The sequence below is a fragment of the Primulina huaijiensis genome, chromosome 5, assembly GCF_012295235.1.
Source record: "Primulina huaijiensis isolate GDHJ02 chromosome 5, ASM1229523v2, whole genome shotgun sequence".
Classification (NCBI taxonomy): domain Eukaryota; kingdom Viridiplantae; phylum Streptophyta; class Magnoliopsida; order Lamiales; family Gesneriaceae; genus Primulina; species Primulina huaijiensis.
Window position 1 is genome coordinate 18,139,458 of NC_133310.1, and position 13,173 is coordinate 18,152,630.

The 13,173-nt window shown below is 31.7% G+C and overlaps 1 protein-coding gene across 1 annotated transcript; it reads left to right on the plus strand.

Moving 5' to 3' along the window:
- The first annotated feature begins 231 nt into the window (after window positions 1-231).
- Window positions 232-4,062, plus strand: LOC140976752 (ubiquitin-conjugating enzyme E2 36). Its single transcript, XM_073441047.1, has 8 exons — window positions 232-399; window positions 550-577; window positions 1,097-1,183; window positions 2,060-2,118; window positions 2,987-3,028; window positions 3,111-3,184; window positions 3,435-3,532; window positions 3,796-4,062. Exons 1-8 carry the CDS (start codon window positions 364-366, stop codon window positions 3,831-3,833), a joined length of 462 nt encoding a protein of 153 aa, XP_073297148.1. The 5' UTR covers window positions 232-363; the 3' UTR covers window positions 3,834-4,062.
- Window positions 4,063-13,173: the final 9,111 nt, after the last annotated feature.

The following is a 13,173-nucleotide window of genomic DNA, read 5'->3' on the forward strand; positions in this document are numbered from 1 at the left end:
AATTTCAACATAAACATTTATTTTTATTTTTTTATTTCAACAATTCAAATATCAATTTAGTCTCTCCATAATTTGTCAAATTTCACTTTAGTCCATCGATAATGATAAAAAAACTGTACACATACATGCATATCGTGTGTAGAGTAACTAATTTATAATATATATTGAGATATGTTTTTTTTAAAAAAAAAAAACAGTTTCTAAATAATTTGTAAATGAAAGTACAAATTTACCATCCTAATCAAACCCTTGAGTTTGACCATTATTTTTAGAAAGAGACACACAGAAGAAAAGCTATATTGTTAGCGTAAACTCTCCGAACTCAAACCCTTGAAAAAGAAAAACCATTGCAAATTCAATCCTATGGCGAACAGCAATCTGCCCCGAAGGATCATTAAGGTATATTGATTTTCAGATAGCAGTCTCGATCCCTCTATCAATTTTACTACAGACCCTCGATTTTCGAACAAATTGGGTTTCATTTTCTTGATTTTGATTTATTTGATTGGGATAATCTTTGTTGATCATTCTTTCTTTATTATCTGATAGGAGACCCAGCGTCTGCTGAGCGAACCTGGTAAATCTTTGAATTTCAACGCATGCATGCATTGAAGCGAAGGTGTTGGGTTTCAGTTTCAAAATCACTATTTGAGCTTAAATTAGAAGATGGGAAGAAATATATATGTTTTTATATTTATTTTTTTAATCGCATGTGCTACCTTCTGCTGAAACGTTTTCGTCTATGTGTGTGTGTGTGTGTGTGTTGTGACGATCACATTAAGACTGTTATATCTTCACTTTCCTACCTCCATTTGCCATTTATTTTTTTTCGTTTGTTTATCTATTTTGATTCGGGTAGATATATTTGTCTTTTGTGTATGTCCAAATAATTATAAATTTTCCTGTGAACATTGTGGAGAATGTACTAATATGATATGTCATATGCACCATTAGATTTTTAGTGCAAGCGAATAATTTTATCCTGATATTTTTAATAATAGCTGTTTGGCTAGTAGGATGTGTGATATTTATATTCATTTGGGTTTTGTGTGATAAATTTGAGGGATTTGGGTTATTATTTGGTTACGTGTTGCAGCACCAGGAATAAGTGCATCTCCATCAGAAGACAATATGCGATATTTTAATGTGATGATTCTTGGTCCAACACAGTCTCCTTATGAAGGTAATATTGGAAGTTGCATCTTATGTTATGTGAATGGATATACCTGCCAGAGTCATATGTTCTTGTATGCTCCTTCTGTGGTCTCAGTCTGGATGCTACAGTGTCCCATTTTGATTTTTCATATTGTGTATAATTTTGTTCTGGTCGTGTTAGATTCATTTCAAGGATTGAATAATATAAACATGCATGTTTTATGTTTCACTATTTTTAGTTCTTATTGAGGTCTTCAATTACTTCTTTGCTCGTAGTTTTATCCAGTTCTTGTTATTCTTATGAAGTTTCAGGTTGTACCTTTTTTAGAGCTGTCTGTCTTCTTTCTTCGACTTTGTCTTTTGAGGCATTGGCCTTTCTGTGTTGTTTGGTCGGAATGCAATTTCTGTTCTTGATGTTACTAGCGAACGTGGAGAGTCGAGTCGGTACTCAAATGATGCTGATCCTTGACTTTATGTGGTGCTTGTCAAGTTATTTGAACATGCAAGTATACTTATTTTTTGTGTGCGTATTGGAAATTATATAGAGGCCATTCACTATGTTCTCATTGTAGAATTCTGAATTCATGAATGGTTTTGTATTGATGTACATGTATTCATTCTGAAACGATGTTGACAATGACCAGAAATTGCCAATTGTGGTTGACTGGAAACCAGTTTCATTTGTTTGTTAAGTCTATGCTATCGACCAGTATTAAATGTATTCTTTTTTCCCAATTTCTTCATTTTGTTGTTTTGAGGCGTAAGATCAATTTTGTGTTCTTATGTCTTGTGCTTGAACTGTTACTTAAAATGTGTACCTGTTCAAGCACTCTGAATTTGGGTAGGCCGCTAATGATTTTATCTGCTTTCTGTCTTGTTTACCGATTTTATTTTCTCTGTACAGGTGGTGTTTTTAAGCTTGAATTGTTTCTACCGGAAGAATACCCAATGGCTGCTCCTAAGGTAATATAAAATGGCATCATTTAGTTAGATTGTGATTAATTCATCATCTTATGTAAAATAAAGCCGTTGAAGATAATTTGTTGGAGATAATTTATTGATGTTTTTTTCCTCTCATTTAGATTTAGTAGCATGGATCATTGTTTTGTTCTCTATGTGGAGTTTACTGGTATCATGGATCTTTCTTTTCATGCATTTAGTTGTTACTTAATTATTTACTTACCTGGTAATTGCTTCTCTATAAGCTGGGATTCATTTGCATATTATGTAAACTCGGCATCTAAGTAAAATGGTCGTTTACAAAAAGGAATCCCAGCAACTATATTCTAAAGTTAATTTTAAACTCATCAACTATATGTAGTCTCATTTATGTAAACTCTATAATCACCATAAAAATATAGTTGCTGGGATTCACTTAAATGTGGTATCATGAATTGTAAACTTTTCATGCATTTAATTGCTAAACTCTATAATCTGCCAAAAAATGTCTCAACTTAAGTTCTTGCCACTGTTTTTTGAACGAAGGAAAAAGAATAAGAAAGAGAAGGTGTGTTCTTTTTCGAACCTCTGGCCTCATTTTCACGTTTGCCAATGCGAACTAGCAAACTGCTCCTGCTCTTGCATGTAAAGACTTCTTCCCTGGTATATAATAAGAATCAGTGGAGTATCTTCTCTTCTGAAAGTGATGATTATCCAAACTTTTGGGCTAACCATTGAAGTCTCAGAAGGCAAAAGGCCTGAATATTTTGATGATTTGCTACGTTGGTGAAGTTGTTTTGGAAAAAAAAAACTCATTAGCTGCTAGTTTTATGGGGATTTGTTGAGAAGTTTAATGACTGCCTACTCTTTCATTCCCCCATTTTTTGCACAGGTTCGCTTCCTTACAAAAATTTACCACCCAAACATTGATAAGGTTTGTCTTCCAAGTTTTTTGATGTTTTGATCTCTAGTGGAGCGAACTGTTACTGAATATTACCTTGTGAACATTTGTGCAGCTTGGAAGGATTTGCCTGGATATTCTTAAAGACAAGTGGAGTCCAGCACTTCAGATTAGAACTGTACTTCTGAGGTATCGAAATTTTTGATTTCATTTCTGTGTATTTGTGGGCAAGAAAAAGAAAAATATTTGGCATATGTTTTTAAACGACTTGGTTCAATTTCTACTTGGGTCGATAAAACCGGGTACTGATTTATGGCTAAAACCGGGTACTGATTTATGGTAAGACGCAGCCTGCTTTTAACGACTTTGGTTGTCACTTTTATATTGGTTGTACCAAAAACAAACACAAGCTCTTGTATTAACTTCTTGTCTCTGACAGCATTCAAGCACTTTTGAGTGCTCCGAATCCAGATGATCCACTTTCTGAAAACATTGCTAAGCATTGGAAAACAAATGAGGCAGAAGCCGTCGAAACAGGTTAGCATTTCATTACAATTTCAGTATCATGTGCAATAATTGTTGTACATGCAAGATACTGAATTTGGTGCTAGAAATATACATTGGATTATTAACGGCTGTTACGTGACTTATACATTGAGAGGATATTTTCTATTTGTCTAATTATTTTAGTAGAAATAATTTGACCCTACACCAAAATAGCATGAAATTTAGCAGAAATTTACACTGTTGATAGCATGATCAATGTTTAACAAAAAATTGTTGGGTTATCAATCCTGCAGCTAAAGAATGGACGCGGTTGTATGCAAGTGGTGCGTGAAGTGCATGGAGCTTGGATGTTGCCATAAATAACCAAAAAATGTATGTTTTAATTGACTCTGAATGAATGTGGAAAACTTTGAAATATCTGATGATGCTCAAAAGAATTGGAAGTTGCCATCTACAGAAACTGGCATTATTTTGTACTTGTTTACTGTTTGAAATTATCTTTTAAAATGTGATAAGATACTGTATTTTGTTAAGTTTCTCGATTAATTAGTCTGCTTATAGCCTGCGTTTGAAGTGAGAAATTATTTATTTTGTGGTCGTTGGCAAGCTGGCAAACAATTTGCTTTACGAATTAAGAGTAAAATGTGGAATCAAAGAAATTCAGGAAATAAAAAACAAGGAAATGTGGCATATTTTGGGTTGGGTGGGGTGGGGGGATGGTTTTTACATTTTCACCGATAACCTGATCCAATAAGAATAACACCAAAAGCTCCAACGACCTAGGCGCCAAATGATATCCTCGGAGTCCACGGCCTTAACCTGGCTGCCGCGCATCCGATCCATCCGCTGAGGAACTATGTCCACTTGAAGATAAAAGGACAAAAATATCCATTGAGGTATGAGAAATTTGGATATAACAATAACGATTTGAAGATCAAAACAGATGAAAAAGAAAACAAGTTTGAGGAACTCTGGATTTCTGTAATGCTGATTTTCCTTCAGAGTCTCTCTTCTGCTAATCGACTTCTTCGCTAGCGGACGGATGGGGATGTAACAATGAACTGCCTACACATGAGGGGCGGGTTTTTTTACCGTTTACCACAAATTTCTTCAACGCTTAATAAAATAACGTAAAAAAAAAAAATTTAACAAACTAAAGTCATTTTTAAAAAAAAAAAAAAAAAGCAAGTCAAGAGGCATGACTAACTAATTTTTTTTTTTTAAATGCAAGTCACGCCATCTCACCTATTTTTTTTAAAAAAAAAATTAAGTCACGCCACGCCACGCCATCAGAGATGGCATGATTTGCGCGTGACTTCTTTTATGCAAAAGACGCGGACTCAGCACATGCTAAAAGCTGCGACACATTAACTTTGAAGTGGAGCACATGTTAAAAGTTGCGACACCATAATTTTATTAATTTCGAATTTATTATAATATTATAAATTTTCTTCTATAAATTGAATACTTGATTCTCTTCTTTCATTCACTCTACTCATATTTTTCATCGGTAAGTTTTTGTGCAGGTTTGAATTTATTTTTTCACTTTTTCCATATTTTTCAAAAGACGCGGACTCAGCACATGTTTTTTTTTTTGTTTTTGCAGTGAAGAGAAATTACTCGAGAGATGAAAGTGAGAAAAACTTAAAACACAACTCTTTTTTATATATAGGTAAAGTGGGAGGATGCTTCCAAAACCAAAAAAAACACATGCACATGGTTTTACAGCTTTTCAATCACGTGATTTTTCAGCCTTTGACCAGAAATTATTATGCAGCTTTAATATTGCATGTGCTTGTTGCAGTCTTTGTTTTTAATAAATGTGATGAGACGTGAAATAATTAAAGCAACTCATATTATTATTTTTTTAAAAAAAGAAAATTGCAAGTCACGCTTTAAAAAATATAATTATTAAGCAAACACGCCATCACAGATGGCGTGACTTGCTTTTTTAAAAAAAAAAATTTAAACAAGTCACGCCATCTGCAAGTCACGCAGATGGCGTGACTTGTAATTTTAAAAAAAAAAAATTAAGTTAGTTTGTCAAAATTTTTTGTTTTACTTTATTTTATTAAAACATTACGAAATGTGCGGTAAACGATTAAAAAGCCCTACACATGAGAGTGTGGTGTCAAATAACAATCATTTTGGTCTTGGAGGTGGCAGTTGCAAAGGCGGGGTGGAAACCTCGGAGGAATTGGCCGTTGGGGTGGGATTCTCGGAGGTTGTAGCAGCGGAGCCGGCCGAGTTCCCGGCAACTGAGAAGTTTTGTGGCTGTGGCGTTACCTTTTTTTTATGCTTTTTCATGGATAAACTTTGATATTCTCTTGGCTTGTTTGGCGCTGATATGTGATTATGATCAATAAACGATTTAATCACGTATATTTATGTTCTTTTCACTAGCATGCCAATTCTGATTTGAGAAGTAAATATGACGTTAACCAACAAAATTATACATCAGTCAGCGACTCATTTCTACTTTAAATTTTTATTTGCCTGTAACGAATTCAATAACCATTTGTTTGATTATTATCTTCTTTACTTTTCCAACATAAATTTTATAAGTCGATTAATTTAATATTAATAATTTCATCCGCGAGCACAGGTGAAGATATTTAAAATCAGTAAAAAAAACATATCGATACATGAGATATTGGTAAATCGACAAATTTATTCATGAATTATTGTAAATGATTTAATTGGTACATGATCCAACTAAAAATCAAATCTACCCTTAAATGAAATTGCATTAAGTATAATTATCATTATTAAATTCATCTGAATATACATATTTTTTAAAGATATTTTATCGATGAAAATCGTAAAATAATTATATATTTATATAAAAATTATATTATAATAAATAAGTATCATACTTTTTAGAGGTTGGGCTCGAAAAAAGTTTAGATATTGTTGGGATCGAAAAAAAGTTTAGAGGTTGTGAATGAGCTCGTATAAATATGCAGATTCAAGATTGAAGAATCAAGAGACAAATATGAACTTTTACAATATGCAACATACAAGATTTCAAACTTTTCAAATATCAAGATGTTCTCTAGCACAAAATTATTTTTCTTGTCAGATCATCAAAGATCAAATTGTGTTATTTCATCAACTCTAGCCGTTCAAAGCTATGCGTTGAAGAGTTGTGTTGTATCTGTATGATACCAAGGGTTCCAAAGACAATCATATTTATTTATAGTGTTGTTTGAGTTGTCACTAAGAGTTTTCATTTAAGCAGTGATAAATTCTAATTGATGTTGGTTTTTACAAAAGTTATATAAATAAAAGTCTTTCGATATATTCTTTCCTAAGTGGAAAAAAGTGTGACGTATGAGTTGTTATTCTCAGAACATCCATAAATATTGTGTCTTATTTACTTACAACTTATATTTATGTTTGCTTTATTATTCTTATCTATCCGAATTGTAAAACATTTATGTGTATTAAATATATATTGTATCTCTAGTCTAGTTAGATCGTTTCCGCAATCAAAATCTTTTAACTGGTCTTGTTATTTGTCGCCATTCAAGAAAAAGAATCAATATCTAATTGATATAGAAGAAAAATATCCTAGAATATGAATGAATGGATTACAAAAGACTTTCGCAAACATTTGAGGAAGTTAAAGTTGAAAAAAAAAGTCTGACAAATAAGTCTAGCAACTCAAGCTCTGAATAGCTCGATGAACTGGACAACCTTAAGACAAAAGTTAGTATGCTCAAGACTGAAAATGATAAAATGTCGTCGTAATAATGATTGAAAATCAAAGGTTGACTAATTTAGTCAACATTTGAACAAAGCCCTCTATTTTACTTGAAAAAATGCATAAAGGTCAAAAGCAAGATGGTGACAGATCAGCCTTATGCTTTATTCATAATGAATGCAACTTTTCTAAAATAAATAATCAGTTGTGTCTAGAGAAAGAATAATATAAAAACATAGATTTTGTCAGATCAAGCACAATATATGAATATTTAGAACATGAAATTCAAGTCAGTAAACTTGTATGTCAAAAGAACAATGGAATAAATCGTGGACTTGGATAAGTAGAACTTGAGAGTCCTAAGTCATGGTGGCTCAGAAACAGGCTAAGAAAGAATGTATGTGATCATCGTTTCAAGTCAAGCTGGTTTTGTAATAGTTATATTAGACAGAATTCTATGAGGGTTAGAAATAACCGTTATTACAATTGCAAATTAGTTCAAAAGAGATATATGCTAAATGATCAGAAAGAAGGGCCTAAAAAAAATTGTAAAGCACACACCACACAACACTTATATTACACAGAATTCTATGGGGGCTAAAAATAATCATTATTACAGTTACAAATTAGTTCAAAAGAGATATATGCTAACTGATCCAAAAGGAAGGGCCTAAAAAAAGGATTTGTAAAGCACACACACCACACAACAATGAAAAGACTTCAGCACAAACCTAGTGGAGACACGCAAAGAAAATATGTTAGGATAATTCATGTGCGGGTCTCAAAAGTACTAATTTGTTCTGGACCCAAATAGACGTCGGTACCAAAATCATTTTTAATTTGTGATTATAGGAACAACAAATTGAGCTATTGAACTAGTTAATCGGGTACTTGGACAGTGGATGCTCAAGAAATATGATAGAAAATGTCAAGTTCCTATAAGAAATCATTAACTATCAAGGTTCAAGAATCACGTTTGGAGATAACTCTAAATGTAAAACTGTGAGTAAATGTAAGATTATCCATACTAATATTGTCATAAATTATATTTTTAGTAGTTGATAATGGATACACTGTAGAATTCCACAAGCACACGTGTATTGTCAAGACTTCAAAAAGTAAAATTGCATTAATAGGTAACAGAGCTAGTAATACGTAAAATAGACTAGTACATGGAACAACAATCTGATCCTACATGCTTTAAAGTTGTTAATACTAATAAAAATTGGTTGTGGCATAAAAGATTAAATCATCTAAATTTTAAAACTCTCTAGTTTGAATAAGAACACATTGGTAATCGGTCTGCCAAAGATTGATTTTTCAAAAGATAAGATATGCTTAGCATGTCAGATGGGAAAGCCAGTCAGGTGGACTTTCAAAAACAAAGGTGGTACCGCCTCAACTCGAGGTTTGGAACTTTTTTCATATGAGCCTATTTGGTCCTATACCTGTAACGAGCTTAGGAAGAATGAGGTACACTATGGTAATAATTGATGAATTTTCAAGATTCACATGGTTTATTTTTTTAGGATCAAAATATCATACCAGCTCACAATTGATAAAGAGTTAAAGCGTCTCAAAGTGAAAAAATCCTAATGGTAGATAGGATAAAAAGTTATCGATGAACCGAGTTTACCAACATGCTGCTTACAACTTACCAGGAAGACAATGAAATCAAACATGAATTCTCTAATTTATATCACCTCAGTAGAACAATGTTGCTGAGAGACGTAATAGAACACTCAAGGAAGTAACTCGAACCATGCTAGCAGATTCTAGAATTTCTCATCGCTTTTATGCTGAAGCTGCCAACACTGCCTATTATACTTGAAATAGATCGATGATCTACAAAAGGCATGGAAAGACACCCTATCAGATCTGAAATAAAAGTACACCAGACATATCATACTTAAGGGTATTTGGGAGTAAGTGCTTTATTCATAACAATAATAATAAAAATTTAACTACCTTTGATGAAAAATCATATGCTGGAATATTTTTAGGATACTCATTTGTTAGCAAATTATATCATGTTTTTAATACTAGAACTCTATCTATTGAAGAATCAATTCAATATTATTTGATGAATCGTCAATTATCCCAAATGTACACAACACACACTTAAATGATCTGTCAAATAGAATGAAAAATATCACTCTTCAATTTGATAATGATGATGAGATCCAGATTAGATAAACATATGACTTGTACCGTGAGCTTGATATTCCTACAAATCAAACTGATGAAAACACAAATCAAAACTTAGAACATCAAGCTGATTAGCAAAGAAATAACAATACAACAGTTTGAGCTTATTCAGATCCAAGTGTACCACTAAAGATCAAGTTCTAAATCAAACTGAATATGTTGGGAGACAAACTGATCATATTCAAAAACTAAATTCTACTATGGTAAATTCAAATCCTCTCAAACCAAGTTATCTGTAGAATATGAATAATCCACCTAAGCTGTTCATAGATAATCCATAATTGTTCTCTTTTAATAACTAGGAAACATGTGATTTATGAATTTTTTCATACTGCATTTATATATCAGAATAAACCTAAGAAAATTGATGAGTTTCTAATTGACTCAAATTGGATAAATTTCATGCAACAAGATTTAGGACAATTTGATAGAAATAAAGTTTGTCATTTAGTTCCCAGACCATCACATCAATTCGTTATATGAACAAGATGAGCTTTTAGAAATAAACTTGATGAAAATGACATTGTGATCATAAGTAAATCAAGACTAGTAGCTCAAAGATATAAACAAAAAAATGAATATATTTCGATGAATCTTTTGCACAAGCAACTAGATTAGAACTCATCAAAATATTTCTTGCTTGTGTTGTGTTTAAGAACTTCAAAGTATATCAGATAGATGTTAAAAATTAATTCTTAAATTGTTTATTACAAGAAGATGTGTTAGTTGAACAACCTCCTAGATTTGTGAATCATGTGCTACCTAGTTGTGTTTAAATTAGATAAATCATTATATGGTTTGAAGAAAGCTCCTAGAGCCTGGTATGACACCATATCCAGATTTATGATTGAACTTGAATTCACTATCGGTATAGTTGATACTCTTTTAGGTCAAATATATGTAGATGACATTATTTTTAGATCAACTAAATCCAAACTCAATCAGAAGTTCTCCAAGATGAAGCATGACAAATTTGAAATGAGCATGATGAGTGAACTGACGTTTTTTATTGGCTTACAAGTAAGACAGCTTGAATTCATAAATCAAGCTAAATACACGAAAGAACTCCTCAAGAAGTTTGGTATGGATAATTGCTCAACCACTTCAACACCTATGAGCTCCTCAATCGAGCTGGATAAAGATGAGATTGAACCATCTGTTGATGTGTCACTATTCAGATGACTGATTGGTTCCTTACTATATTTAACTGTCAGCAGACTAAACATCATGTTTGATGTATATATATGTACTAGATTCCAAGCAAATTCTAAACAATCAAATTATACTGTTGCTAAATGTATATTGATCTTAAAGGTACTCAAAATGTTGGACTCTAGTATCCAAAAGATTCTAGTTTCAATCTAATTGGTTATTCTGATGCAGATTATGAAAGTTGTAAAATAAGTAGGAAAAACACAAGTGGAAATTGTCAATTCTTAGGTGATGAACTAATCTTTTGGTTCAACAAAAAGAAGACCTCGATATCTACTTCAACAGCTGAAGCAGAATACCTAGCTGTCGGAAGTTGTTGTGTCAAATTGTTGTGGATACAACAACAGCTCAGAGACTACGATATTCAAGCCGATGAGTCTCCTATCTTCTGTGAAAATTCAAGTTGTATATAAATTACATATAATCCAATGCTACATTCAAGAACCAAGCACATTGACATACGACACCACTTCATACGAGATCATATCAGGTCTCAACTAAACAACATGTTACAGACATCTGCACCAAGCCATTACTCGAAACTAAGTTTTCGAACATTATAAATATTTTAGGAAAATTGATTATGCATGATCTTAGGGGGAACTTTCAGATTAAGTTGATAAAACAACAGTCGAGGTCATAAGATTAAATGATCTGTCAATTTGAGTTGTTCGACAACTCAAGATGGTGATAAGCTTGACTTTATCTTGTAGCTCTTATCGGTCATCAAGTTACCCAATTGCAAACTAACAAGAATGGTCAACTATCCTCATGATTATCCTCATCAGCAAGACTTGAACCAAGCTGCTTGAACAAAACATATCAATTTGAAGACTAGTATGTCAAACATTCTCTGTTCTGATTAGTTACTCATTCAGCTAATATCCAAAGAATTTGAAAAAGCTGACACTATATCTGACAAATCAATAAGGACACATGGCTATATCCTCATAAATGTTGGCTACCCAATACATCTGCGAGTACTAGATATATTTATTGTCGTTGCGAACCAACACCTATAAATAAATAATGCATCAAGACTGAAGAGCTCTTGGAAAAACTACTATTGTTTTGCCAATCTTTATCAAGCATTCAAATCGCACAACATATCTCAACAAACTCATCTTTAAGCAGTTCTTGCACACACTCAATTTCCCATCAGATCGATTAAGGATCATTATTGTGCACTTTGTATTCTCACATATCTTTTACACATTAGCGTTGTTGTATTGTGAGAATCAATTGTAACTGTCAGAAGCCTATTTCTAAACATATAAGATTGAAGAAAAGAGTACTAGGAGTTTCAGCTCATTAGGTTTGTGGAACAGAGATGAAGTGTGTTTGTACAAGTCGTTGTACCGATCAATTCTTCTAGTAGAATCATTCTGGAAACAAAAGAATGTGAGACGTTGAAGCTTATCCTTCGAACCTCCATAAACAATTTCTTACCTCTTTATTTACTACTATTTACTTGAGCTGCTAAGTCTATCTGTGCGCTGATAAGTGAACTAAAATAAATCGAGCTGTTGTGTTTTATATCATATTCACTAAGTAATCTGAGCAGTTTTCGCACTTAGATCATGTTTCTAGTAGCTCAAATTACTCAGTCTGATTGGAATAATGTCTTAAGCTTCTTATTATTTGACATAGTTTGCGTGAAAATTAATTCACCTCCCTCTAAACTGTTATTTTAGAACCTAACATGTTTGATATTATTTTTATTTGAGGCTTTTGTTTGTGTTAACGGTGCGTGGACCAGATGATATATATTCACTTTCAATAATTCGAATAATTAAATTTGAATTAATAAAGAAAATTTTCCAAATCAATTTTATGTAACAAGTGATATTGTGGTTGATTGTATTTATGCTTAAAGTTATAATCATAATAATAGTAATGTTTTTATTATTGATTGGCTTATATGGTTATGATAAATTACTAACAATACTTCATTTTTATTTTGTAAAATCTAATATTTATAACATATATTAAGAAGATTTCAAAAAAAATTTAGAAAAAATAATAATACGCATATTAATCATAAGATTGTTTATTAAGTTACACACGCGCAACTCATACATCGTTTGCTATTAATATAATAAACACAAAAATATTATAAGACGGTCCTACGAATAAATTTTGTGAAATAAATTTTTTATTTGACACGACTAATGAAAAAATTATTGTTTACGTTAAAAGTATTATTTTAATAATATAAAAATATATTTTAATAAATTTATATATTATCTTATCATTATAATATCCACTTTCCGAAAGTTTTAAAGCTACTAAAAATATTTTTATTTAATCTTTATAAAAAATTTTGAACTTTTAAATAATTATATCATTATATATTATCTTATCATTATAATATCCATTTTCCGAAAGTTTTAAAGCTACTAAAATATTTTTATTTAATCTTTATAAAAAAAAATTGAACTTTTAAATAATTATATCATTCCTAATATAAAATATTAGTATAAAAAACACTAAACTAAAAAAAAAAAATTAATACAAAAAATATTTCATGTATGCGTGCAAATGA